Source organism: Orbicella faveolata, unplaced genomic scaffold (assembly GCF_042242905.1).
Source record: "Orbicella faveolata isolate gen_17 unplaced genomic scaffold, um_ofav_v1 contig_35, whole genome shotgun sequence".
Lineage (NCBI taxonomy): Eukaryota > Metazoa > Cnidaria > Anthozoa > Scleractinia > Merulinidae > Orbicella > Orbicella faveolata.
Window position 1 is genome coordinate 19661477 of NW_028301564.1, and position 27209 is coordinate 19688685.

At 40.0% G+C, this 27209-nt stretch overlaps 1 protein-coding gene across 1 annotated transcript; it reads right to left on the bottom strand.

Annotated features, from left to right (window-relative positions):
• Window positions 1–350: 350 nt before the first annotated feature.
• LOC110045148 (uncharacterized) lies at window positions 351–26588 on the bottom strand. The gene is made up of 17 exons (XM_020750742.2): window positions 26448–26588; window positions 26234–26315; window positions 23493–23560; window positions 22193–22551; window positions 20503–20603; window positions 17930–19723; window positions 17218–17355; window positions 16062–16242; window positions 15017–15154; window positions 14366–14541; window positions 13367–13511; window positions 11899–12856; window positions 11105–11282; window positions 10393–10425; window positions 9491–9862; window positions 5492–5654; window positions 351–2421 (listed from the first exon to the last, which is right to left on the bottom strand). The coding sequence occupies exons 1-17, from the start codon at window positions 26477–26479 to the stop codon at window positions 1841–1843; spliced, it is 5499 nt and encodes a 1832-aa protein (XP_020606401.2). The 5' UTR covers window positions 26480–26588; the 3' UTR covers window positions 351–1840.
• Between the last annotated feature and the right edge of the window lie 621 nt (window positions 26589–27209).

Sequence of the window (27209 nt, forward strand, 5' to 3'; positions counted from 1 at the left end):
ACGTGTGTCGTTTATATCCAACGAAGACAATTCATTAACGGCGGGTCTGTATGGGGCTGAACTTGCAGATGAGAATTGGTCAAAATTTTAACTGTCGGCTCAGAAGTGTCAGCATGCAAACTTCCTACTTTCTTTCTGCTGTGATAGGAGCAGGTTACTGCTAACTTTCAGATGTGTTTCCTTTGACCAGAAGCAAGTCTCGTACGAGCGAAGTAGGCGCACATTTGCGTCACTATCGCACACCATGTAAAAATAAACGGAAATACGTTTCCCTTAGCCACTTGCACATGGCAATAGTGAATCAACAAACGAACATAAAACAAAAAGCAACAACGAAGTACACAGCACAGTTCAATGCCATAACTGGTTCTACTTTATTAAGAGGTTGTTATACAATCTTCAAGTCAATTTCAAGATATAATACATTTGGTTTTACAGAAAATCTCAATTATGCAAGTTTTAATTATGCCGCGTTACAAATGAAAATCACCATCAAAACCACCGAAAAATGATCTGCAGTATATTGTACATTAAAAGTAACGGTCCCTTTAGATTCAAAACCTGTATTTAAATTCTCCTTGCCAGATAGATCGTGAACTTTCACGCCCTAAATTTCCCTAGGGGGAATTTTAAACTCGAGACTTTCGTCAATGAAATTATCGGGCACATGATTTTGAGAATTGCCCCACTTTTCACAGGGTTAGTCGAGTTGACGAGAACGCGATCAAGCGAGTGCGAAAATCACCTCGCACGAGCGGACGCGACAAAGGTGACTTCACGGGTCGCTCGCGTGCTCGCTAACTAGACTAAGCCGTAGAAAAACGACTGTCTCTAGACGTTCTTTGGAAAAGACACAATAAATTTTGTTTACTAGCTCACGAACTAAGACATTTCAGTAAAAAAAAAAACAAAAACAAAAACAAAAAACTCGAGTCAGGTATTAATTCTGGTTGCACACAAAGCTACAGTGAGGGTTAACACTCTGAGGAGATACGGTCTTTAGAGGAACAGGTTACTCCGTTTGAACTTTTTCTTTTCATCCCGCAGAACAACACGTAAGTTGCACGAAGGGCGCGAGAAAACCGCGAGTAACGCGCGGTAGCTCGCGAATAATGCGCGTTCTCCTGGGGTGGAACAATGCTCGTCTTCTTGGAAGGAGTTTTGGTGAGAGATTATCTACAAAAGGGTCGGGTCACGAAGATCAAGCATTCACAGGAGAAAAAGTTCGTTTACCCCCACGCAAATGAATATGGAACGTCGTTGGAAAGAAAGGGCGAGCTCGATCACATTACAGCGATAAGGATGAAGTGCGTCAAAAAACAAAAACGTCAACAAAAGGAAATCAAAGACTTGGCAAAGGCGTAGTTCAGCCCTTCTCGTCGGTTAATTGATGGTAAAATACTTATTTTTCAAGCGCAGCTCAAAGGCTATATCATTTCGAGAATTTCTAAGTTCAAAAAAAAAATCACGGTTGTCTTTTTCAAGTAATACTGTAATAAGCGCGATATACCATGACTATGACATTTAACATAGTTGAGTATGACTGAACTTTGTTTAATATGATACAACTGTGCTTTGACGTACTTGGTATAATGTTAACGATAAAAAGATCTATAAACAAGTTTCAAATAATCATAGAACTTTCTGTATATAACTCTACACGGCTGTTTTCATAATCAAACTCCAGATTCCACAATTGATTTCTGAAGTTCACTAATGCCACTTTTCGGCAAGCACTCGCGTACCGTTCTAATAACAACAACGGAAAAATCTTCACCTCTAAACATTAAGAAGCTTAAACCAAAGTACTATCCAAAAACAGTGTTTGGCCCCTCTGCACTTATTTGGAGGAATTAGCCAAAGGCGGGCGAGATACCTGTACAACGTTAGGTGAATGCACCGTCCTAGCAACGTTGACTCGACTCGTTGGTCCAAGAGTTAAGTTGATAGTTGGTGGGGTTCCTGCAGGGGCGACAGATCCAGTTACTGGGGGCGTGAGGCGGATGGCAGGCGGCAACTGAAGCGACTGGTGGGGAAGACCACCAGGCTGGGTATAGGAAGTCTGTGGGGCTTGAGGAAGCGGCGTCTGTACGTTCACAGTAGAACGCCCTATCTGCAGCCTCGGGTTAGGCTGCTGAGTCATGTGCTGAATGAACCGTATCTGATTCTGTCGGCGTATCTCGTCCTGCTGGCGTTGGTGCTGCTGATAGAGGACGGTCCGCCGTTGGTGGTAGAGCTGCTCCTGCTGTTGCCGCACTTGCCGCAGTCGTTCCTCCATGTCTTGACGCTGCTGCATCTCCTGCAGCTGCCGAATCTGTTGCATCTGCTGCAACATCTCGGAGTTGAGTCGGATACGCTCCGCTACTTGCTGTTGCAGGTTGCTACCAGGCATAGGGTCCTGGCTGCGGGGGTATGCAGGAGCTTGAAACAAAAAGATAAAACATATCATGACTAACTACCACTTGTGATATATCATGAAATATCTTCTTTGCTTCTTGTAAGCGATGCTGCTAATATTCAACAATTATTCGCCGAAGTGGAGGTAAATATCCATCACTTTCACGGACACTGAGGTGAATAATTGTTTTCGTATATACCATACAAGCTGAATAATTAGCGGACCAAAACGTTTTTTCTTTAATGTGTGACAAGCGGTCGAAATTTTTTAAATCTCTCACGCCGGCTACTCGGAGGTGAATAGTACTGGCTAATCACCTCCCAGTTAACCAATCAAAGCGCGCGAAAATCACTTCAACAAATTCCTTTTACAACAAATAAAAGCTAACCGAAAGCAAACAGCAGTGAAACTAACCGATTTTGATATTACCCTGATATATCAAAGAATCACTGTGAGTGTCTATTATAGCTTGCTATTCTGAAGTATACTTTTCAATGCTATTCTCATGATTTGATAGTGATACTTTGATATCTCAATTTACCACTTTTTCAGCAACTATCATGATAATCTCATATGATAATGATATTTTGATATTTGACATGCACATTGTGATAAAAATGATTTCTCGATATTATCATTCTACTATCAAATATCAGTTATCAAATATCAGTTATCAAACTAATGATATTCTATCAGGATATTTTGATAAACCGCAATCCTGCACCCTAGTGGGCGGCGTTCACACTACTCCGGAGATATCTGAAAACGCAGATTTAAAGGACTGACTTGACAGTGTTAAGGGACTGGTCAAAACGTATTGGGGCGGGGAAGCGATGTACTGGATACCCGCACAAACTTAGTGACCCACCCCTAAATGAGGGCTACATGACCAACCCTCTATAAAATATGACATTTTTGGTTGCATAATGCCACAAAATCAAATTTTATGTATGAGCTTGTGGTGTCAGAGCGGTTTTCAATTGAGTATCGTAAAACCAAAACCAAACCAATTAGTTACCGATTATACTACTCAGCCAATCTCAAACCGTAGTAAAACCAAATGTCCAGGAGCTGTACAAAACACTTGACTCGTAAACCTTACAGATTCGGCCACCGGTCTCGCTTCGCGTGGAACAGTGATCCACTAGAAAAAGGCTGTAGTGAGTCCCGGGACTCAACCGTCTGAATGTGAGCCGAGACTAAATCAGGCTTGGCTTGTTCAGTTTACTTTTTTTCAGATTGTGATGTTCGATATAACGGTACATCACTGTCAGTGTCACTTCACCTGGAGTGACAGAAACTCTGCTTTCTCAGCAAATTCATACAGAGGAGTTTCTCTCATTCCACATCCCTCTAGCCCAAGTTACTCTCCCTTTTCGCTTACTCTCTTCTTTCTCTTTCTCTGTTTTGTTTCCTGGTGTAAAGGTATGCGAGTTGTTTCATGTATTTCACCACCACGTCTTGTTCTACTGCATACTTCAAAGAGAAAGTCTGAATGCCGTTTTCGTTTTCTGGTAAAATTTCACCTGCACGTTGGCAGATAAAGGATGCATCAACAACCAGTTTTCAGTTTTGTTTTTTTGTTTTCATGCAGATTATCAGAAGTATGGTGGACTAACTTCTGTGCTGTTCTTCTTTGATCAGATCGGCAATGATTTCGTGAAATATTTCAATGTTAGTTGCCCCTGCGGGCTCAGTCGTAACTTAGTCGCCTCGGGCGACCTGAGCTCCCGTTATGGTTAGGCAAATATGCATTTGTAATACTTCTCAACGTTGATAAGTTAATAAAGATGGTGAATTTTAAGCTCGGTAATGAAATGTGAAGGTGAATTAATCAACATGACACGAACATGGGACAAAGAAAAAATTCTGAGTCCCCGACAGGAATCGAACCCATGACCTCCCGAACACCGGGCGGGCGCTCTATCCACTGAGCTACGAGAACTCATGGAGAGCAAGGTCATTTAACTGAGTTCATATATGATAGGTGTCCTGCATACATACCTTCACATTTCATTACCGAGCTTAAAATTCACCATCTTTATTAACTTATCACTACTCACGATGAATTCGATAGCGTTGATCCTAGCAGTATGCAGGACACCTATCATATATGAACTCAGTTAAATGACCTTGCTCTCCATGAGTTCTCGTAGCTCAGTGGATAGAGCGCCCGCCCGGTGTTCGGGAGGTCAGGGGTTCGATTCCTGTCGGGGACTCAGAATTTTTTCTTTGTCCCACGCTCGTGTCATGTTGATTAATTCACCTTCACATTTCATTACCGAGCTTAAAATTCAGCATCTTTATTAACTTATCACTACTCACGATGAATTCGATAGCGTTGATCCTAGCAGTATGCAGGACACCTATCATATATGAACTCAGTTAAATGACCTTGCTCTCCATGAGTTCTCGTAGCTCAGTGGATAGAGCGCCCGCCCGGTGTTCGGGAGGTCATGGGTTCGATTCCTGTCGGGGACTCAGAATTTTTTCTTTGTCCCACGCTCGTGTCATGTTGATTAATTCACCTTCACACTTCTCAACGTTATAAACATTTTTAAGCCTGCCTTAAAAGATAATAGATGTGCCAGAGAAGTTAAACGTTAATTTTTAAATATGTGCCAAATCCTGTTATAAAACAGGTTGACCCACTGGTAGCTGAAAATTGAACGACCCACGCCTGCCCAGGGCTCAAAAGCTGATGACCCACCCTCTCTCTGCTCACACGACCCGCCGCCCCCAATACGTTTTGACCAGTCCCTGAGCTCTCGATGGCTACAAGGGTTAAACGATATATAGACCTAAAATAGATCATGAAGTGAATTCTTGTAACAACGTTACGCCCTGGCCAAACGGACTCACAAGTAGCCGCAAGTTGAACTTGAAGAGAGACTTGCGTTGGCTTGCCAAACGGTGAAAAACTTGCGTCAACTTGCTCACAAGTTTGAACTCGACCAAAGTGAGCGTAAAGCCATCGTACGACAACGTATGTGCACGCAAGGCCTGGCCAAGTGCAGTCGCAAGCAGACCCAAGTTTACAACTTGAGTTTGGCCAGGGGCTTTACGCCGATACCGGAACTTCAACTCAAATACCTGTTTGACCCGACTTCTCTGCCTCGTAGGCCACCCATGCAGCCTCCATTTCTTCTGGAGTCAACTCTTCGGATTCGATGTTCTGCAGCAGGGAGTCATGCTCGAGGTAGTTTACTATCCACTTGGGGTGAAGGCGAGTGATCAAATCTGCTAGCACAGCGTCCTAGGAAAAAACGAGGTGATGAAATAATTATTACGGAGTTTAAAGGGACACTTTCACCAGTTATTGCATGATTCTGGAAATCTCAAAAACATATATCGATCATTGGAAACTGAACAGTAATGGTTTTATTTTGTAGAGTACTATTCGACAGATGATTAAAACCCATTAGGACGTGAGGATGGCTAACGATGGCGAGGATGGAAACGGATTGCGATATGGAGTTTTGAAAAGCGTCAGGATGTCAGTTTTTCAAGGGTTCAAGTTTGGCTCAAAAATCATTGAAATTTTGCAGAAATGTTGCTGCAGTGTGGACTTTCTTCAAGAAATTGCTTTTAATCATTTAGTTAGAGCTAATTAAGTTCTTATTACATAAATGCAGGGACCATTTTGTCAATTTATAAGTTTTAAGCAAATATATCGTGACAGTGTCCCTTTATATGCCGTCCTCTATAAAACAACCTGAAAACACCAAATTCTGCGTTGGGTGGAGAAGGTGAATCATGACGGTTAATTTTGAAAGGTTTGCACGTTTTTTGAGCTCTTCAAATTCCATGCCTTTCCAGGACCTTTTCCATTCCTCCATGACCTTAAGTTTAGCTGTCACCTTCGAAAAGTTTCAAAACCATCCTTGTTTTCGGATTAAATGTGCATTTTTGCAATCTCTGACGTTCGCTAAAAGGCGTGTCGTACAAATTGCCCTGAAAGCGTCTGCGTGTGAGGATAATTGCCGGTAACTCGCCTTTATTTTATTTTGTTCTAGTTTTGACATCTGCAGCGATGAACGTACCAGACTTAGGGACCGTTCATTTTTTATGAGGGAGGGGGGGCTGGTGGGATTTGGGAAGCACCATTTAAAAATCGCATGACCCCCCCTCAGCTTACCAATTTTTTCACATGGCCCCCCCTTATAGCGGTCATTTTTTGGGATGACCCCCCCCCCAAAAAAAAAGAAAATTGAACAAACAATATTTAGATTTCAACTTTTTTGATATTTCTCTATTATCCCCCTACTTCACGTTATTGTGCTCACTATGAAGACAATATTTACAATCTCTATACGACAGAGAGCTGTTGTTTAAAAAACAAATCAAAAGAAAGAGAAGTCAATTTCGGATCTCCTAGTTATGACTCGCCCTGAGTGTGTGGCATTTGGCCTCTCATTGGCATCTTCCTCATCTGAATTGATGAATGCAAGAATGACGTCACTTGAGTCATCTTCTCCCCCAGAGTCAATGGCATCACTGTCATACTCATCATTGTCACTTTCATCCGTTTCACTGCTGTCAGCACTTGCCCTGTTGTCATTTTGTGTCAATGTCCTGGCATTTCTCAGTGTTGGTTGGCCAGCTCTGAGAGGACTCTTCTGCTGCAAGCATGAATGTCTTACAATTGCCTTTACTTTCTCACTCTTGCTGCTTTTCAAATGCTGCTTCAGCCCGTGGTGGTTTGAGTACTTGTTTAGTTCTGGAACACGTAGCTTTTTAAGCTTGGTTAGATCTTCGCACAACTCAGTCCAAGGATAATCCTCATATGATTTATCTTTTGCGTCACTACTTAACTTTGCCTTTTCTTCTGCTCTCTTTTTCCTTTTAAATTCCAGCACTTCAAGATGCTGAAGATAATCCACCACAAACTTTGATTTGACAATAAACTTATCTGCAAATAGAGCAACGCTCTCTGGGTCAGATAAAACCAGCCTGCCACTTCCATGCTCTTTCTTCTTTATATTGTTAATCCAATCGGGGAAAGAGCGCATTACTACATGAGCATCATGAAAGAGGCTCATTCCAAAATGCGCAATAATGGCGAAAGCGACGAGTCGTTTAAGAAAAGGTTTACAGCTGAACGATCCAGGCAGTTTAACATCTTACAAGCAAAAGAAGCAATTTTTCTAGGTGCGGATGGCTGTTCAGAAAGGGCGAGTGAGTTTTCCATGCAAGGGTACCAGTTGAAGCCCAGTGATGGAAGAAAACTGAACTTCTCCATCAAAGAGCACAGAGCAATGGTGGAAAAGTTGAATGTCATATTGAAAGATGTAAAGGAACACGATTCCACACTCTTTCAGTCCAATGGGCTTGCTTTAAAGCAGGGCGAAGAATTTGCCCACAGTTTTAATGTAAAACAGATCAAATGTACAGAAGCTAAGTTGACGAAGGTCACGCAGGACATGGAAGCACTAGAAAATAAGAAGAGCAATTATAACAGCATATTCAAAGGCATGCTCAAACAGCACATCAACAAAAGGAGAGGGAAAAAAGAAAACCGCAGAAAGTCAAATGAAAGAAAGAGGAAGTGGACTGAAAACAACGTCCAACGAGTTTATGGAATCTGTGTTGGAAACCCGCTAGGAAATGATCTTCCACAATGCCTTGTGTACCTTCCTAGAACGGCCGTCCCGGAAGAGTGTCTTAAAGTTGAGGATGTTGCCACGTCGATATTTAGAAGAGATGGGCCATACATCGCACAGCTCTTGGAAGGGAATTATTTCACCAATGCTGCAAGAAGCAGAATCACCACCAACCTTGAGCGGGAAGTCAGAAATTATGTTTACACCTTCATGTACCCTGAAGAGTACACTCTGACGGAAAGCATTGCTGCTTCTTGCAGCATTGGTGAAAGAGACTCCCATAGCAGCACAAGCGGCGACGAAGAACTCGACGACAGCGGAGATGAAGATGAGTGCCAGTGAAAGTTGCATTCGAAAATAACAGTGTTAAATACTTCTTTTCAGTAGCTACAAATGCTTTTTGTCGCCAAACGCTTTTTTAAAGCAGAAGGAAAGTTTGTAATAAATTTGTATCCTGCCTACTATGTTTATTCTATAGCAATTTTTTTGATATTCAAACATTATGTCATTTTAAAGTTTTACTAAAATATTTCGCGTGACCCCCCCTTTCCCCTTATTTTTTTGGGATGGCCCCCCCTCGAAAGCCATTTTTTTCGCATGGCCCCCTCCCCAAATCCCACCAGCGCCCCCTACCTTATAAAAAATGAACGGTCCCTTAACTGTTTTTTTATGACTTTCTATCACAAACAATTAAATTGCCCCTCCCAAAAAATCATGCATAACCTAAAGGTGAGAAAAAACATTCATGCACCAGGAAATTGTCCAGTCCCCCAAAATAGTAATAGTAATAGTAATAGTTATAGCAATGGCAACGGCAACGGCAACGGCAACGGCAACGGCAACAGTAACAGTAACAGTAACAGTAACAGTAACAGTAACAGTAACAGTAACAGTAACAGTAACAGTAACAGTAACAGTAACAGTAACAGTAACAGTAACAGTAACAGTAACAGTAACAGTAACAGTAACAGTAACAGTAACAGTAACAGTAACAGTAACAGTAACAGTAACAGTAACAGTAACAGTAACAGTAACAGTAACAGTAACAGTAACAGTAACAGTAACAGTAACAGTAACAGTAACAGTAACAGTAACAGTAACAGTAACAGTAACAGTAACAGTAACAGTAACAGTAACAGTAACAGTAATAGTGATAGTAATAATAATAATAATAATAATAATAATGGTCGAGGTTACGTTGTATGAAAAAAAGAGAGCATGAGTAAATATGTCGATAATTAGCAACGTTTGTTTGGAATTTTCCCAACAAAGAGCGCTAATTATCAACATCTTAAGTTGCGCCAGCGTAAGTCGGCTTATGATTATGCTTATGGCGACAGTGAAAACCAGCCTTTGGTCAGCGGTTCTAGATCTCATCCGTCAGTGACATGAATCCATCAACAACTAAATTAAGACTGGCAACTTCACAGTTACATGAAAATGATAGCAAGTCAGTGTACCATTAAGAAACTGTTTCAGCGAAACGTACCTTAGGCAGAGGCAAAACCGGCCGCTCCTTCGTTTTCTTGCCTTCTTTATCTGTTTTGCCTTCCGTTGCTTTGTCGCCTTCCTTTGCTTGTTCACTTTGACTTTCACTCTCTCCTTCCTTTGCTTTTTCGCCTTGATTTTCGTTCTCGCGCTCCTTGTCTTTCTCACCTTCATTTTCATTTTCCCCTTCCTTCTCATTCTCGCCTTCCTTGTTCTTATCGCTGTCCTGGTCTTTCTCGCCTTCTCCTTCTTTTTCCTCCTCCTCAAGTACATCAGGAGTAAACGAGTACAGTTCACGGAGATCCGCTGCCGTGAAGTGCCGCTCAATCTGCTGTTGATCCACCACACGGCCTGACATGGAGAGCTTTGTCACCTGTAGCGGTAGTATTTGCACATCAACACACAAACACTGGTACATAAAACTCAAGACACCCTGTCGATCAAAATGAATAGCGAACAAACCATACTAAAAAACAGACGAACTCTACACCGAATGAATAAATTGAATCATTGTCATATGAGGAATAACGTTTGTTCGTTTTGGTCCGTCTGCCTGTACTACAATCGCTAAACACTACTTATTAACCGAGAGTGAGGTCTTAACGGGGAATTCTCGAGACCTTGCCGTATTGACCGAGCGATAGCGAGGTCAATACAGCAAGATTTTCTCGTAAAGACCGAACGTTCGAGGTTCATAAGTTGTTTATTATATGGCTTTTTGCTTTGTTTTTGCAGGCCCGTAATCGGCCCGGGGGAATTATGGGAAAATAATGCCCTAGAATTAGCCAATCAGAGCGCGTGTTATATCGGCTACAAATACAAGCCATATAATAAAATTACTTATTCAATTTCCACAGACTGATACTAATGTTGTGGAGTCCATACACTTAGTTAACTACTAACCTGTCTATCATAGATTTTCTCCTCCATTGTTCCCTGTTGACAAACAGGAAAAAAAAAAATAATGTCGATCAACTTACTAGTTGGTGGGTACTGAATTTTATCAAATACAGGCAATATTCAAGTAAAAGCAACCTGCTGGAGTAACGCATTCACAATGAAGTTCTCCATCCCTCTCATAGGCCAGTTTCAATATTTTAAAATTCTAATGTGGCTCCGAGGCTCAGGCGATGAAAAATATATTTTTTGTTTTATTCCCCTAAGCCTCAGAGCTAAGTATGAATTTTAATATATCGAATTCTCTAATTCTGCTATATAAAACTGAAATAGCAGAAACGGAATGCAGGAAAGTATTGAAAATACTTTTGACCTACAATGAGGGTTGTTAAAGGTGCTCAGCCACGGTACTGATTTTGGCCACGTACAAAAGTAAAACCTAAAAATAGTATTTTACTAAGACATAAAACTACCAAAGAGATAGTAATAAACTATTAAGGAACAAGGATGGTTAAGGATGGAGAACATTGACACAGATTGCAAACGACGAACTTGAATTTAGGCTAAATTTTTCGAGATGTGCAAACCTTGACGAAGCTCCTTTATGCTTTGACATTGACTTATCAGCCAGACGATTGCACAGAGAAGACTGGGCAACAAATAGATGAATATTGACTCGTTGTTACTGAAGTTGATGTTTAGTGATCACGTTGCTTACCTGTGCGATAAGTCTGTACACGTACACAGCTTTAGTCTGTCCAAAGCGATAGACTCTGAAGATGGACTGTACATCATGAGAAGGGTTCCAAGACACGTCAAACACAACCACTCGATTGGCTGCCACAAGATTGATCCCCAGGCCACCAGCCTTAGTCGAGATGAGAAACAAACGAGCACTGAAAGAAACCAAACACAAGTCAAGTGATAAAAACACCTTGGCATTACCTCAGCTTTCATCGGTTTTCCTACATACTTTCCTCGCGATCGTCATTTCATAAACGGAAAACACTTAGATAAACAACTCTCTTTTTCTAAACATGTTGGTTAGAGACCAAATACAGTTATTTAACACAGTTTTCCATTTTGTTTCAGTTCTCCAACAAGACGTTCTATTATATTTCAAAACAGAAACACGATCCCAAATGAAATAAAAAATCTTTTTATGAACACTTTCCTCTTGACCAACATTTCAGAAACGGAAGACATTTGACTACAATGTAAGTATCTGTTTTAATGTGCAATGCTGGTGACAAACTGAATGCGGTTATTTAATGCAGTACAAACGTGCTTTGCACTTACCAATTTTCTGTTCAGTTTATAAAGTCAGTACTCGCTAACCTAAAAATCGCTTACACGTTTCACTCAGAGGACGTTACTAAGCCAAAAATCGACTAAAATCGAGGAAATCGCTAACTGGAAATGACAATACGTAGACACTAAATTGTGTGTGAAACATACCAGATCACCAAATGAACTTGTCGCTACCTGTAAAAACATCAAGGCAGTACTCACGTTTTGTTGTCCTCGTCGTTAAAGATGTCGGCCCATCGCTGCCTCATGTTCACACTTGTGGAGCCATCCATACGAAAGTAGTCACAGCCTCGGCACCAGTTCTCTCTATCGCCACCAATTTCCCCGCCACCCAGCATCTTCTCTATCAGATCAAGCGTGACAAGACTCTGGCTGAACACTAACACCTTATCATGCACAGCTTCAGCGTCAGCCAGGACTTCCATCAGGAGCACAAGCTTGCCGCTAAGCTCCACGTTGTACTCGTCGTCTTCTTGCATAAACTCGTCGTACCACTCTTTCTCCTCCTCGATCTCCACGTCAGAGCCATCCTTGAATGATGTCCCGGAACGTGTGCTACCGTACACACTGCCGTTCGTTTCGCTGTTGCCCTTGCTTGTAGACGCTTTAGCATCATTTATCACTATGGCATCCTTCTTGTTGTTGTGCTTGCTAGAGTGAGGCTGCTCGCGGTCGTCTTGTCGAGAGGTACTAGCACCATCGTTGATGGTCACCACGGTGATGTCCTCGCCATCAATATTCACTGTGGAGGAGCTGGCCTTGTTTGATGCCGAATCTGCATTTCGTGCGGCGGATGTCTTCCTCCTGGAAGACTGCGGGAGAACTTCATCCTCGCTCTCCTCATCCTCCTCATCATCACTGTTGTCCTCATCTGAACTCGAGTCTCTCTTCCCTCTTCTGCCGCCATGCTTCTTCCTTCTTCTTTCCTTCTCACTTTCCGATGACGACTGATCCTCCTCCTCGTCCTCCTCTGATGAAGTTGATTTCAAGCTTTCCTCTTCCTCGTCTTCTTCTTCCTCCTCGTCGGTGTGCACCACAAAGTCGTCCATGCTGTCAGAGTCGACGAACTTCTCTGGTCGTCTGAGGGCTTCAAGCTTCAGGCACCAGGGATGAGTCCAAATGCGCATTAGAGCTTGGTAATCCGAGAAAAGTGAAACACCTGAATGGAAGACAAATCAAATCAGCCGTTACATCGCGTCAGTGATGAACTCTTGTAAGAAATGTTCCCTTACGACCTACTTTAGGGTTAAAATGCTTTGACTGATCGGAGAGAGTTCACCTTTCGTGCTCAATTCACGTCCTATCGTCCCAATTGTTGATCCAAAAGCCCTCAAACAAAACCCGGGCTGTGCTTTAGAAACGCCTGGGTAACAAAGCGACTAACTTTTGCCTTTGGGCGACTGGAAAAGCTAAACTTTTTCATATAAGCTTTAAAAGTTCTGGGCACCCAGGACTTCATGGTTAGCAACCTTAGGGCTCCTTTTAATTTTTCTCAGACCACAGCCTTGGGTTTTTGAAACCCCACATGTTTACTTCATAACCTTATCAGTTTTTAGAGACCTGTGAAATTTCCATTGTTCCTATACTTTTCCAAACTTCCTTACAAATATATCAAACAATCGTGTTTTTCTGAGAAAAGAACATCCCTTTCTGAACTAATTTTCCTCACCCCTCTTGCAGACGTCTCCTTCTGGGAACACAAACGTCTTGAGGTAATGTTCGTACAGTTTCCTCTGTGATGCTGACAGTCGAACTTTGATCACGTACTCGTGTTTACGAGGAAGAAAAGGTACCAGTGCTGAGTAATCTTTTCTCTGTCAACATAATGACAAAGGTCAAGTCAGTACAAAAGTCAAAATATACATCAAAACTGGTAGAGTTCTTGTCTAATATCATGTACTACATTTTTGTATATCTTTTACATTTCTGTTCTTATGTAAAGATATGCATTTTTTTCCTTCTGTGTAATAACAGTGTGTGGCGTGGTCACGTGGGTTAAGAACACAAAAAAACAATAGACCAAAAACCTAATAAGCGAGTAAAACTGACAGACTGACTGAATCATTGGTCGAGGGATCATCTAGACACCCAAACTGACGGACATACGGCCGAGCGAACAGATAATATCACCTCATCAAGGACTTCCGCGAAAAAAACATTCGATTTTCACAAAACAAAACTCTAAGTTTTTTTTCTTTTAAAACCATTCAGATTTGCAGCCATTTAAGCTCACCATGCGCCTTAGTATTCTTGCAGTTTTTCGTCATAACAAAAAAGTTGTGACTATATTCAAGCAAAGCGTGAGAAATTCCTTCGAATTTTGCAACAAACTCGGATTAGAGCCAGAAAGATGCGTCATAGTGATAACAAAATACTAACACTTTTTACTTTCCTTTCTTCTTTCTTGTACACTATAACACGCAGTGACAACTCAAGTCTAGGCCAAGCGAGCTTGTCAGCCTTTTCAATAAACTAATTATTAGCAACGCAAAAATAAACTATTCTTTTGTTCAAAGCTCCCAAAACCCCGCTTAATTCCTGTAGTTTATTTGTAGATAAAACGTATGAGCACTTTAACAGCGGCAGTAACATAAAAGTTTGGAGGTCTGCACCGTGAACTGGAGGAATGGAGGTCTTTTCTTTTGTTTTTCACTGATCTGCTACTCACCTGAACACACCCCGCCAGCATCTTGTGAAGCACATGACATCGCTGCTTCATCAGCTGAACATCAAGTTCGGTTGAGTCAGCACATTGGCCGTTTTGGATTGGATTCACAAACGTGTTGGTAAACTCTTTGCGTGTACCAAGGAGATTCGGTTTCACAAAACTCACCATACAGTGATCTGCAAATGTACAAAGTAAAATCTATATCAACATGACACGAGTGTAGGGGGTAAGGGGGCTTTGTGTGCACCTTGAAGGAAAGGTAAATGTAGAATATGCTTGATTACCCGCCACTGTTTGAGAAAGGAGCCGGCAGTCGAGTTGCTCAAAAGCAGTGTACGCTAACCCAGGATTAAAGTTAATTGGAGAATTAATTTCTTTTGTATAAACATGTTTTCCACTGCAATGTTTTGTGTAGTTTGAGATTATTTGAACTCAAAAGTGAAGGACAAACAATACAAAAAGAAAACGTCAACGAGAAGTTACATAACTGAAATCAAAATTCTCGCTAATCCTGGGTTAGCTTAATCGACTTTGAACAACCTGGCAAGACCAGACTCGAGGAGGTGCAGAAATCAACCGCACCTAGCATGAAGAAAGACAAAAGGATTCATTTTCTGAAATAACAGAATATTTTAACCCTGAGATACATACATTCAATTAGATTGTTCTGTAAAGGAGTACCAGTCAATGCAATACGTCTTTTAGTCTTGATGCCATTGAGTGCTTTGGAAATAGCACTGCCATCATTGCGCAGGATATGGCCTTCGTCACAGATCACTAAATCAGGACCTATCATGTTATGATAGCAAAACATCATTTTAGTAATGGTGTAGATCGGTTTTCAATTGAGTGTTGAAAGCAATCGGGCAATCACTTTGGTTTTGGTCTTGGTTTTACTACGGTTTAAGATTGGCTGAGTAGACTACTTTATAAGTAATTGGTAAAGGTTTTCGTTTTACGACATTCATTTGAAAACCACTCTAGTATAAATCTATAAATTGCTGATACCTGAATTTCAGTTGAGGTACTTTCACCACTAATGTTGATGATTGATGCAATATATCAAACATGAAAGACCGTGTTTGACCACATTTCTAAACAACGAGAGGTGAGTTGAAAATATGACGCACAGCGGAGTATTTTTGACGAACTTTGAGGTGTTTGGAAATGTGGTCAAACACTGTCTTGCCTACTTGGTATATCTGCTCAATCAAAACTAAAACTAAGGAGAAAACGGAGAAATAAAATTGTAAAAATCTATGCTAATTAAGATCAGAATATCCAATTACCGTCACGGACATGATTTCTCTTATTTAAACTTGATGAATTATTAATGAGAATCTAGTACGTCAAGAGATGAGAACTGTACAGCATCAACTGAAGTAGTTCTTTCCAGGCAATTGTAAGATGTAACTTCAGGCTAAAGTTGAGACCACTTTTGTGAGTTACAAAAACAAAAAGAAAGTAATTGGGGGTAGCGGGAAGGACACAGAATCAGGAACAGTTTTTCAGTCAAAATCCTCTCCTGCCTTGAGATCTAGAGCGCCAGGTGACACACATTGCAAATGTATCAAATTTTTCTGGCAACATAAATATCAAATTGCGACTCAAATTTTCATTGTTTCCCCTTTACAGCACTTAAATCTGTAACTTTCATTGATTTTGCAAAACTCTTTTAGACTGAAATTATCTCTACCTGGATCAACAAGAGCTTCCTGGAATATTTTCTTCTGAGTTTTACTTCTGACTCGATAGCATTGTGACAGATTACGGTACAATGAATAACCCATGACCATCACACCACCATACCGCAGCCAGTGTTTGAGCATGTCTGACCGCCGCCAGTTGTTAGCACCAGCTTCCTGGAGGATATAGACCTGTGGAGTGAGCATAAGAAGATTTGAAAACAACCTTGGATCGTCAGTAGCGTTAAGAATTCTATTCAGCTGCTTAGCTGGGAAACATGATTCTTTTTAGGACCTATAAAGGGGTGGGAAAGGATGGGGAAATCAGCAAGAGAAAATCAGTAAAGATGTACTTTACATGTACGTGTAGGCAGGTGTTTTTTCATATTTAAGGGCCAGGCATCAGGCAAATTGACTGGCTGTGGGGATGATTTTGCCTGCCTGGTTTGACCATCCAGAGGACAATCTTACTCACAAAATTGCTCCTGCTGACAACGTTCATGAAAACCCTGCATGTAGGAAACCGTTCAACACCACTCATGTTAAATCCTACATCTCTAAAGCAATTAACATTATTTTAGAAATAATTGTAACTAAGGAATAAATAAAAACATGAAGTTTCTTCAAAACAACAATTTCTCTGTTTACAAATCCTTGTTTATGTTTGAAACAATCGGAGAGCAGGGCTAGACTTTCAGGAAAAAACCTTGGACCCAGCTGGCCCCTAGTTTTCAGATTTAGCCACTTACGCAAGTATTTCAGTGAAAGGGTGAAAAATTAGTCGCCAGTGAACAAATGTGGTCATATTGGTGACCCCAGTGGTTGCAACATCAAGCTCTGGAGAGAGGTATGCAGGGAGTTTATTAAAGAGGTTTTTAAAGGCCAGGAGTAGGGGTGTAATTTTATATACTTCTTTAGTCAGGAGGTAATTACATGGTAATTCTCCCTCTTGATCATGAAATCTTATGAGCCAAAAACACAGCTTATCCTCAAAGTCTTGCTGTCAGCATGATCTTCACTAGTGCAAAAGTACTGACCCACATTCAGAGGAATGTACAATGCAGAGATCTATTGCAATCTAGTTTAATTCATAAGGCTGATCTTGAGGAAAAAGTGAAAATATATTGCACAGCTTACAGCATGAATGTCAAAACAACTTAGTTTTACCTCCAGCCTGTCATCCACAGCAAGCCACTTTTCAAACTCCACTTGCCAGTTTAGAACAGTGTTGAGTGGAGCTACAACAAGCACACACCGCATGTTGATATCCTTGTGTGTCATGAGGGTGTGGACGAGAGCAACGACCTGAAAAAGACATGCTTGTTTCAAACATACAAAGAAAGTATCAAATGTGTCAGTGAGAACGTTACATTGCAAAGTGAAAAAATATGTTCAAATTTGCATTTGAAAGGGACGTGGCACCTAAAATTTTTCAGTTAATGTCACAAGGTTAACCATTAAAACAGTCATGATAAAAAATACAAGTCATAGACCAGTTCCACAGTCATTGAATGAGCATAACAAGTTTCTGAGGATAAATTTTAAAAAGTTCTCAAATACCAGGAACTTGAAACGTTCCTGGTATTTGAACAACATCAGTTTTCAACAACACCAGTTGTTGAAAGGTGGATAATGCTATCCACTGTATAAATGACCATCCAGCTGATAATGCGGTGCATTTTGTTAACTCTTACCCACTGGATAGTGATTTAGCTAGTGGACATCATTATCCAGTCTTCAAACAACTGGGGCCAGAATGTTTCATAAGAAGTGCATGTGAGCTTACTAACTATTAGGAATTTTGCACATGTGTATAAAAGAGTTGGGAGGGCTAGCTCTTGCATAAAAGGAAGCTACTGTAACTAGGAATACACTGTACCTGTAGTGTCTTGCCAAGTCCCATACAGTGCGCCAGTATACATCCACCACCAGGTTCCTCCTTCTTCCATGAACTGAGTGACTCAATCACACAGTCATACATGAATTGAATTCCTTTACACTGGTGTGGTTTGAGGTGCTGTAGAAGGTCCTCCTTTACCTCCACAAGGGGCTCCTTAGTGCTTGAGTCAGACTCCAGCACAAGCTTGCTCACCTTGGCAGATTCACCAGGCATGTCATCCAGTTCGTTATTACGAGTCCTTTCTAAAAGGCGTTTTCGTCTCTCCTCCTCAAGTCTTCTTGCTTTTCGTGTTTCCTCTGCAAGCTTACCATCTTCAAGAAGTTTGCGGATTTTCTTGCGACCTTTCTGTTTTGATGGACTTACGTCCTCTTCTCCATCTTCCTCAACCTCTTCCTCATCATCATCATTTTTTTCCGATTCATCACTATCTTTCTCAATGAAATGTTTCTTCTGTCTTTTCTGTTTACCTTTTGCCTTCTGTTTCTTCTTTGTTTTGTTATCATCCGATTCAGAGCCAGTCTTTTCAGCTCTACGTCTTAATCTGCCTCTCTTTTTCCTGCCTATTTCTTCTTCTGAATCGTCATCATTTCCTGATTCCACCTTTTCCTTTTTGTTTTGTCGCTTCTTTTTCTTTTTGGTAGGGACATCACTGTCAGAGTTTTCCTCTGTTGATTTTGATTCATCCTCTGAGGAAGTTACCTTGCGAGGACGTTTTCTGGTTTGTTTCTGAGTAATGCTCACCTTTCTCGAGCGTGTCTTCCTTGCTGCTTTATCACTCTCCTCTGCAGACTGTTCTTCAGACTCTGAAAGAGCCTTTTTCTTTCCTTTGCCCCTTTTCAGCTTCTTTACCTCTCTCTTTGCCTGACTGCCTTTTCCTTTCAGCATAGAAATAAAGTTTGCAAAATTTGAATCAGAATCAGAATTCTCTGAATTCTGATCAACATGTTCATCCTTGCTCCTTGATTTTCTGGCAGTTTTTGAGCTTAACTTGGTGTTTTTATCTTCACCTTCAAAATCTGACCCGCTTGGCGAATCTTTACTAGTTCTTTTCTTCTTTCCTTGGCCTTTCTTCCCTTCACTACTAAATTGAATTTTTATTTTAGTTCCATCATTCACTTGTCGCTTCTTTTGCTTACCTTTCCCTTTAGAGGGTTTGCTAACTTGTGTATCATCGCTATCACTGTCATTGTCAATCACTAAAACAACCTCTTTTATAGAACCACTTTTCTTGCCATTTTTTCCTTTAGAACCTTTGATCTTCGACTTCTTTTCATTGTTCTGATCTGAGTCGTCATCTTCAACATTAGAATCACTTTCAACAACCTCTGGCAAAGTCTTCTTGGATGGACTCTCAGCAGGCGATAAAGCTCCATCAGAGTTCACGTCTATATTTTCAGTTAAACTACTAAGTCTGTTGCGCCGTTCCTTTTGGCTTGGAGTCTCCACAAGAGAAGGTCCCTTTTTGGTTTTGAAAAGTGTCTTTTGAGCTTTGCGCGTTTCCAGAATGTTCATAATTCGATTGTTTGCTTTTATGAGCCTTGATAAAGGTTTGGAATTACAACAGAAGCATAGCCATTCTGTGTCATCTGGTGCATTCACAATTTCCTTGAGCACTGACTTGCCAAAGTTACGCTTTATACAAGGTTTACAAAATGCCTTCTCACAGTTGTCACAGCAGAGAAGTGACCCTCCGTCCCCACACCACCGGCACTGTTCTTCTACTCCAAGTTCATCACGGGTAAAAGGGCCGGAATTGTAATACTGACTGCATTTCTACATAAACAATGGAAACAAACAAAAAATAAAACAAAATTCAACAAATTAAGTCCAAGAAATTCCAAATTAATTACAAAGTACCATACTTTAAGATGTCAAGGTGTTATCACAGCCTTCCCTTATGGCTTAAAAAAGTACAGGAAAGCCATTTGAGGCCACCATTTGAGGAGAGATACTGAAGAACAATATAATTTCCACACTAACATATCGCCAACAGACAAGGCTTAATGCTGGTTTCTCTAGCATAAAAAGGCAGCTAAGAATGTTACAATGACTTCCCATCAATGTCATGATGCTAGTCAAAATAGGTTCCATCTTCTCTTGTCCTATACCACACCTCCCCTGCCCTTAAACATTTCTGTTATGTTTCTAAGGTGCCCTGTGAGAGTGCAGAATTTTGCCTAAAACTATAAACCAACCACTCTGGTCAGATCTCAAGCCTAGCTTGCTTTATATGGGATTAAGCTGTCATGCTTCCTTAACTTCAATAAAAACATAATCAAACCCAGGATTAAAACTTAAGCTAACTGAGGTATAAATTTTTCTTGTACAGCTGTATATTAATGCTTATGTTTGCATAGTTTGAAATTATTCAAACTCAAAACTGAAGGGCAAACAATGTAAACAGAAAACCTCACCAAAAAATTACAAGACTGAAATCAAAATTCTTGCTAATCCCAAGTTAGCTCAACTGGGCTTTGAACAACCTGGACCAGGAGAATACTGAATTTTGACAATTTTAACAACAATCCAGATTACAGTGCACAGACACTTACTTTACAGATCAAGACATTCAAATTCGGGTGTGTGCAGATAGTTCCATGTGCAGGATTCACATTTCTTCCACAAGCTGTGCACTGTATTCTTCTTGGCAATTCTACAAGCAAAATGCAACATTTTTTTTCCCATCTTTATTTTACAATACTGAATAGATGTAAATTTTAAAATTCTGTAAATAGTGCACAATAAATTGAAACTGAATTGAATTGAATTGAATTGAAATTATTGGACAGGGGTACATCTAAAAAAAGTATTGTGATTTGTTAATACATGTAGCAGGCAATCAATATTATTATTTGCCAATGCTAAAGGCAAAGGTACAGTAATGTACTTGTATATTATGATAATCAGGGCTGTCAATAAGGGCCGTAAACCATAGCACCTGTTACAGCTGAGCATGCTTGATGTGCCCTTGGTGTTATGGGTCAATTTACCTGTAGTTGATACAATAACAACCCAAAAAGATAAGTTTGTTGTGGGAGTGAAGATCAAGGCTACTGACAGATCAAACCTTAATGATAGCCCAGATTATATGATAGAATTGTATGGGAACTGTTTTAAAATCTTTTATCTTTCTGTTGGTTTGAATTTACATCACTTTGCCTCCGGTGTGTTCATTTATTGATTTGCTTCTATTTTAACAGTCTTAATATAATTCATACACCCTCAGTAGCTTGTGGACCCTACAGCTCATCTCTTTTTGTTAGAGTTTCTGTACAGATGTGAAGTTTATATGAAATAATTCATATATGAACTGCGGTTGTATATGATAGTGAGGAATGATCATCGCAGTAAATTTCCAATTTAAGCAATTGGAAAGAAGAAGCCTGAAAAATCAGGGCTTCAACGGGATTCGAACCCGTGACCTCCGCGATACCGGTGCGATGCTCTACCAACTGAGCTATGAAGCCACACATTGGGAGCGAGGTCAATTTATTGAGTTCATATCTTCCCGTGAGGAGTGAAATGATGTGAAGTTTATATGAAATAATTCATATATGAACTGCGGTTGTATATGATAGTGAGGAATTATCATCGCAGTAAATTTTCCAATTTAAGCAATTGGAAAGAAGAAGCCTGAAAAAATCAGGGCTTCAACGGGATTCGAACCCGTGACCTCCGCGATACCGGTGCGATGCTCTACCAACTGAGCTATGAAGCCACACATTGGGAGCGAGGTCAATTTATTGAGTTCATATCTTCCCGTGAGGAGTGAAATGATGTGAAGTTTATATGAAATAATTCATATATGAACTGCGGTTGTATATGATAGTGAGGAATTATCATCGCAGTAAATTTTCCAATTTAAGCAATTGGAAAGAAGAAGCCTGAAAAAATATCGCGGTATCGCAGAGGTCACGGGTTCGAATCCCGTTGAAGCCCTGATTTTTTCAGGCTTCTTCTTTCCAATTGCTTAAATTGGAAAATTTACTGCGATGATCATTCCTCACTATCAGTTTCTGTACAGTCTACTAATAGTGACTTAACGACCATCGATATATGACCAGGAGTTACAAAGATGGTTGTTCTGCTCACTTCTACCAAGTACCCCACCCTTGGACCCCTTCACAAACCTCATCGACTCTCAAGAGTGGTGTAGTGTTAACATTACTGTAACACCTCACTGACTCTCCAGAGTGGTGACAATATGTTTGAATAATAATTATGTAACCCCCACTATCTTACCATCAGCATCTGAACTTTCAGAAAGGAGCTTCTTCTTTTTTGTATTACTGCTTTCCTCTGTCTGTTTCTCCACCTCCTCACTGATGTTGTAGCCAAGCATCTTTTGAAGTCCTTCTAAGGAATTCTCATAGTTTTCTCCCGGTTCTTGCTTCACCAGTGGTACAGAGTCTGATGGCACCTCCTTGCTGTTGCAACCCTCTCCATTACAAGACACTTCTTGTTCATCATCCACTACCATACCATTCTCAGTGGTACATGTTTCACCAACTGTGTCTACTCCTTGGCGTGTTGCTTGGGGATCTGCTTCATTGTCAGAGCCTTTAAATGTTGACTTCTGTTTTACTTTCCTGTGCAATTTCCTGTAATACCAACAAGTCTGCGTCAACTCAGAAATTACTAATTATAAGTTTAAACACAACTGTATTGAAAATTAATAATAAAGCTTGGCAACTGCTGGTGGACATAAATCAAGATTTCCCTTCAAGGATAGGGCCAAACTAAAAACGTGGAAAAGTACATGTAAAACGACTTCACTTGTGCAAGTGGGTCAATCAGGTTGGCACAAGTTTATTTCCTTTGCTTGCCTGAAGTAACTAGGAGTATATGTGCTTCTACTCTCTCCTTGTTGGAATGTTAGGACATGCAGGAGACCTCCCAGAATTTTTTCACCACAATTAGCTTGCACACATGTATAGAGATAGGCCCAATGACAGCCTTTTAGCCAGAATTTGAAAAGTGGCCGTCCAAAATATGCTACATAGGGCCTGCTTAAATGAGCAATTTATGAGGCAACATATGAAAAATGAAATAATTTCCTATAGAAAGTGGTCATCCACAGGGCGCCTGGACACTTATCTGGCTAAAAGCCTGCACTATGAATGCATTGCAGTGACCCAAGCCAGGGGTCACCGCAATGGGAATGGGAGTCCAGTGCACTAACTATAAGGTTACCATAACTTAATAGGAATTCTGTATGCGTTAACCCACAATGAAAGAAGCATACAGCTCACGTCATTTTGGCCCCTCAAGCCTTATTTTCTGTCAAAAAGAAGGACGCCAGCATTGGGAAGAACTTAGACTGGACTCATCGCTCATCAGGTATTCCAAGCACTACCCACTCCTTGTTTCAAGTACTTTATGTCCTTAAAGAGCACCTGAATTTAATTGTAGGTATTACAGTTAAGACATGTGTATTTAGATGTGTATTTAGATAACAATTTCAGGTTCTAAGATTGCTCCTGCTTTGACAAAAGTCTTTTCATTTTGGATGAGGGTATTCCAGATTGTGCTGTCTCCTTACCGTCTTGATGACCCTGGAAGTGACTCGGGTTTTTCATCAACTGTGACATTTTCTTTTTCTGCCCCCTTCTGCAAGTGGTAATTACACAAAGAATTAAATGAGCTCAGTCACGGTATTTTGAGTTATTTTGGCCACAGACAAAGTTACCTTCAAATGGTAGGAAACCTGAAAATAACAGTTTAATAAGATAGAAAAACACCAGAGATAATAAACCATGATGGAACAAGGATGGCTAAGGATGGAGAAGATTGACACAGATAACAAACGACCAATTTGAAAAATTGAGGCTTAACTTTTCAATATGTGCAAACCGTGATGTAGATCCTTTGAAGATCCTTTGAGTATGTGGACCAAATATATGCTTGATACTTTAAATCTACTGTATTTAGATGTAACAGTACATTACTAGGATAAGCTACTGTACATTCAAGGCAGTTATTCATTTATGTGAGGGAAGTCAATTTGTAGGCATTGAGAATGACACACCTGGGTCTTTGAAAACCTTTTTCAACAGGTTTTTTTTCAGGGGGAAGGGGGTAGGGAAGGGGGATTTTGCATTTCAAAATGCTAGGGCTTGTACCTTTGTAATTGAGTTAAAGTCTTAAAACTTCCTAAAAAATTCTAGAAACATAGATTAGAGCTGGGAGCCAATTGAGATTTTGTACCAAATCGTCAGAAATAATCAGGTTGTCCAAACTGATCAATCGTTGATTGTTTAAAAAATAAAGAAGCCTAAGCCATGTATTACACTGTGATAAAACACAACAGACATTTGAAAACACATGGGAAATGTAGAAAACACGAGCTGCAGGCGAGCGCTTTCTACATTTCTGGAGTGTTCTCAAATATCCGGAGTGTTTTATCACAGTGTAATGTATGGCTTAGGCTTCTTCATTTGCTTTGTGATATAGATTGTACAAGCCGTGAGTAGAAACAAAAAAGCACACAGATTGATGAACTGACGCAATTTAATACCACTAAAGTGCTATATGCTTTGTCAAAACTTTCTGCTGCTTCACAGAGAACTCCACAACAAATTTCTTCAAAGAAAATGTTTTTCACCATCTCTAACAAAAATGTTGACTAGAGGTAATGTGGCAAAAAACAATAAAACATCAATCAGAGGGCACGCAGGGACCTATCTATATTATAAAGTCAGATAAGACTGTTGATAAGTACTCCACGTATTTCCTCAGTAGCAGGACTTTCTCTCATATCATGAAAACCAAGATATTTCGGCAACTTAGATATAGCATTTCAAAGATACTTGCATACCTTGTTAAACATCCACCATATAACCACATATAAATGGCAAATTCACAGAATTAATTAGATGAAACCATGTACTTCATTTAATAAAAGCAGCCAAACAAAAGAGGCTATTGATCTGAAAGGTCTTAGGATATAAATTTAACATTTTTACGTTTGAGGATAAAAACTTTAACTAGGGACTCCTTTCAGTTATTTGGATTTTTGAACTTGATGATGTCATGTAAAACCATCTGTAAGGAGCTTCATTAGAAAGATTTTGCATTTTATGATTGGTGTGGGAGAAGGTATTTTCTGGCGGACTTACAATTTCAGCCATGTTTTATGGCCTATTGCATAGAAAATACAGTGTCACAGTTTTTTTGTTAACTAGCACATATTCTGTCAGCACTTAAGTCAAGAAAGTTTGAATGATCAGTACCCATTTTGATAGCAATGCTATGACAGCTCCTTGTCAATTAAATTCCCAAAAGTTCTAAGAGAAAACTATACATTGAGCATTGATCTAAAGAACTTTTGTCGGAAAATTATGCTAGTCTACCAAATCATGTGATGTATAAAATGTTGATAACGTGGCACAGCCAAGTGTCTCTAGTGATTTCATTTTAATTAGCACTGTGAAAAATTCTCGGGTGTCGCAGTCTATACGATTGGAAACAGTAATACATGTCATCTTACATGGAATCAAATGCCTTGATCTAGGAAAAAAAAAAGTTCATAATTAAAGCTGTTCAGTTTTATTATTTTGAAATTTATGGTCTTACCAATAACCAGTTATTTTGTGTTCAGGCAACCTGCAACATTATTTCTTTTTTTAAGTTACACCACCAAGGAGAGGAACATACCAGAATGCTCAAAAATTAAAAATGAGATCCACAGTACTTATGTCTTAATCAAGACTAAATCATACAGTTATTTGCCAGATTTTGCCATGTACTCAAACGAGTATTGTAGAACAAAGTTAAGAAAATGACAAGTAACACAAAAATTCTGGTTGGTAAACTATAAAGCTTTGAGTATTCCACCTAAAAGGTAAGCTAGTTAATAGATCTCTTCCTGTGTTTATTTTTGAATTACAAGTGATAGCACAAAAGATACCATACACCTGCAACCTAAGCGCTTTTCCCATTCATGAAAATACACGAACTAGACACAACACGCATTGAATTGGAACAGAATGTTCAAAAGTTCGCCGAGTACATGCATACAGTACAAATAGAGCAAATGTTCACCTTAGTCACACCGGGTTTACAATCGGATGAAATAACGCAATTAAGTCAACGTCACAACGATCAAAGTTCCCTTGCTAGGGTATTAACCGTGAAATTAAGCGAGGGTAAATACATGCCTTATATGTAAATTGCCGGCCTGCATAAGACAATTGTCACAAAATCAACCCGCCATCACACATGTGAGCACACAAATAAAGCCGAAAAAAATTCACGCAATAGCGGTTAGAACAAACATTTTACCTGATTTTCTCCGTCTTGCAAGCTTTCTTTTTCCAAAGGGGTCGCCTTATGCAGTTTAATGATTATGGAGTCGAGCTTTCGTCTGCAGGGAAAAACAAGATTGAATCGATGGCGGCAAAAATTGAACTTCGAATGTCACGACATATAGACATAAACTACCAGTTACCACAAACACGACACCTACAGTGAAAAAAAAGAAGCAAGCAATACTAACCTTTTTGTCCTCACTTTTTCTTCATCGGGCATTTTCCGAGTCTTTCAAAAGGTAAAGGTTTCTATTTTACGATCACTAACATGACAGTCGTTTTTCTCTCTTTTCGCGCCACCCTGGGCGGCCAAGCCTTCTTCTTTAACCTATCCCAGCATGCTCCGTAAAGCACGTGCCATCTGTAAAAATTAAGGGGGCACTGCATGATTGTTACCATGGTAACCTTACGTCACTTCCGGTTAAATAAGTAACAAAGCTTTTATTTCACTTTCAACACGAACGAACTTCATTCTTGAAACTTACGTTTTTATACAAATCGATGGTGAAAATCGTATTTTGATAACGTTGTTGGTACCAAGTGCTCACATTCATTTCGATTCATTACATTGTTAACCACGCACTTGTTTAAGGAGCTCAGTCACGGTATTTTGAGTTATTTTGGCTGCGTACAGAATTACCTTTAAATAGAAAAAACCTGAAAATAGTTATTTATTGAGATGGAAAAACACCAAAGAGATGATGAGAGACCATAGAGATTCAAGGATGGAAAAGATTGACACGGATTACAAGCGACGAACTTGAACAATTTAGTCTAAACTTTTCAAAATGCGCAAACCATGAAGTAGCTCCTTTAACGTCCCACAATTAATGAATACATTCTAACAATTCTAGTCAGTGAAGAATGGTTTCGGAGATTCAATTCTCTGATTATAACATCGAGTTTTGAGAGGGTCGCAGATACTACGCTAACGCTTGGGACAGTAGATC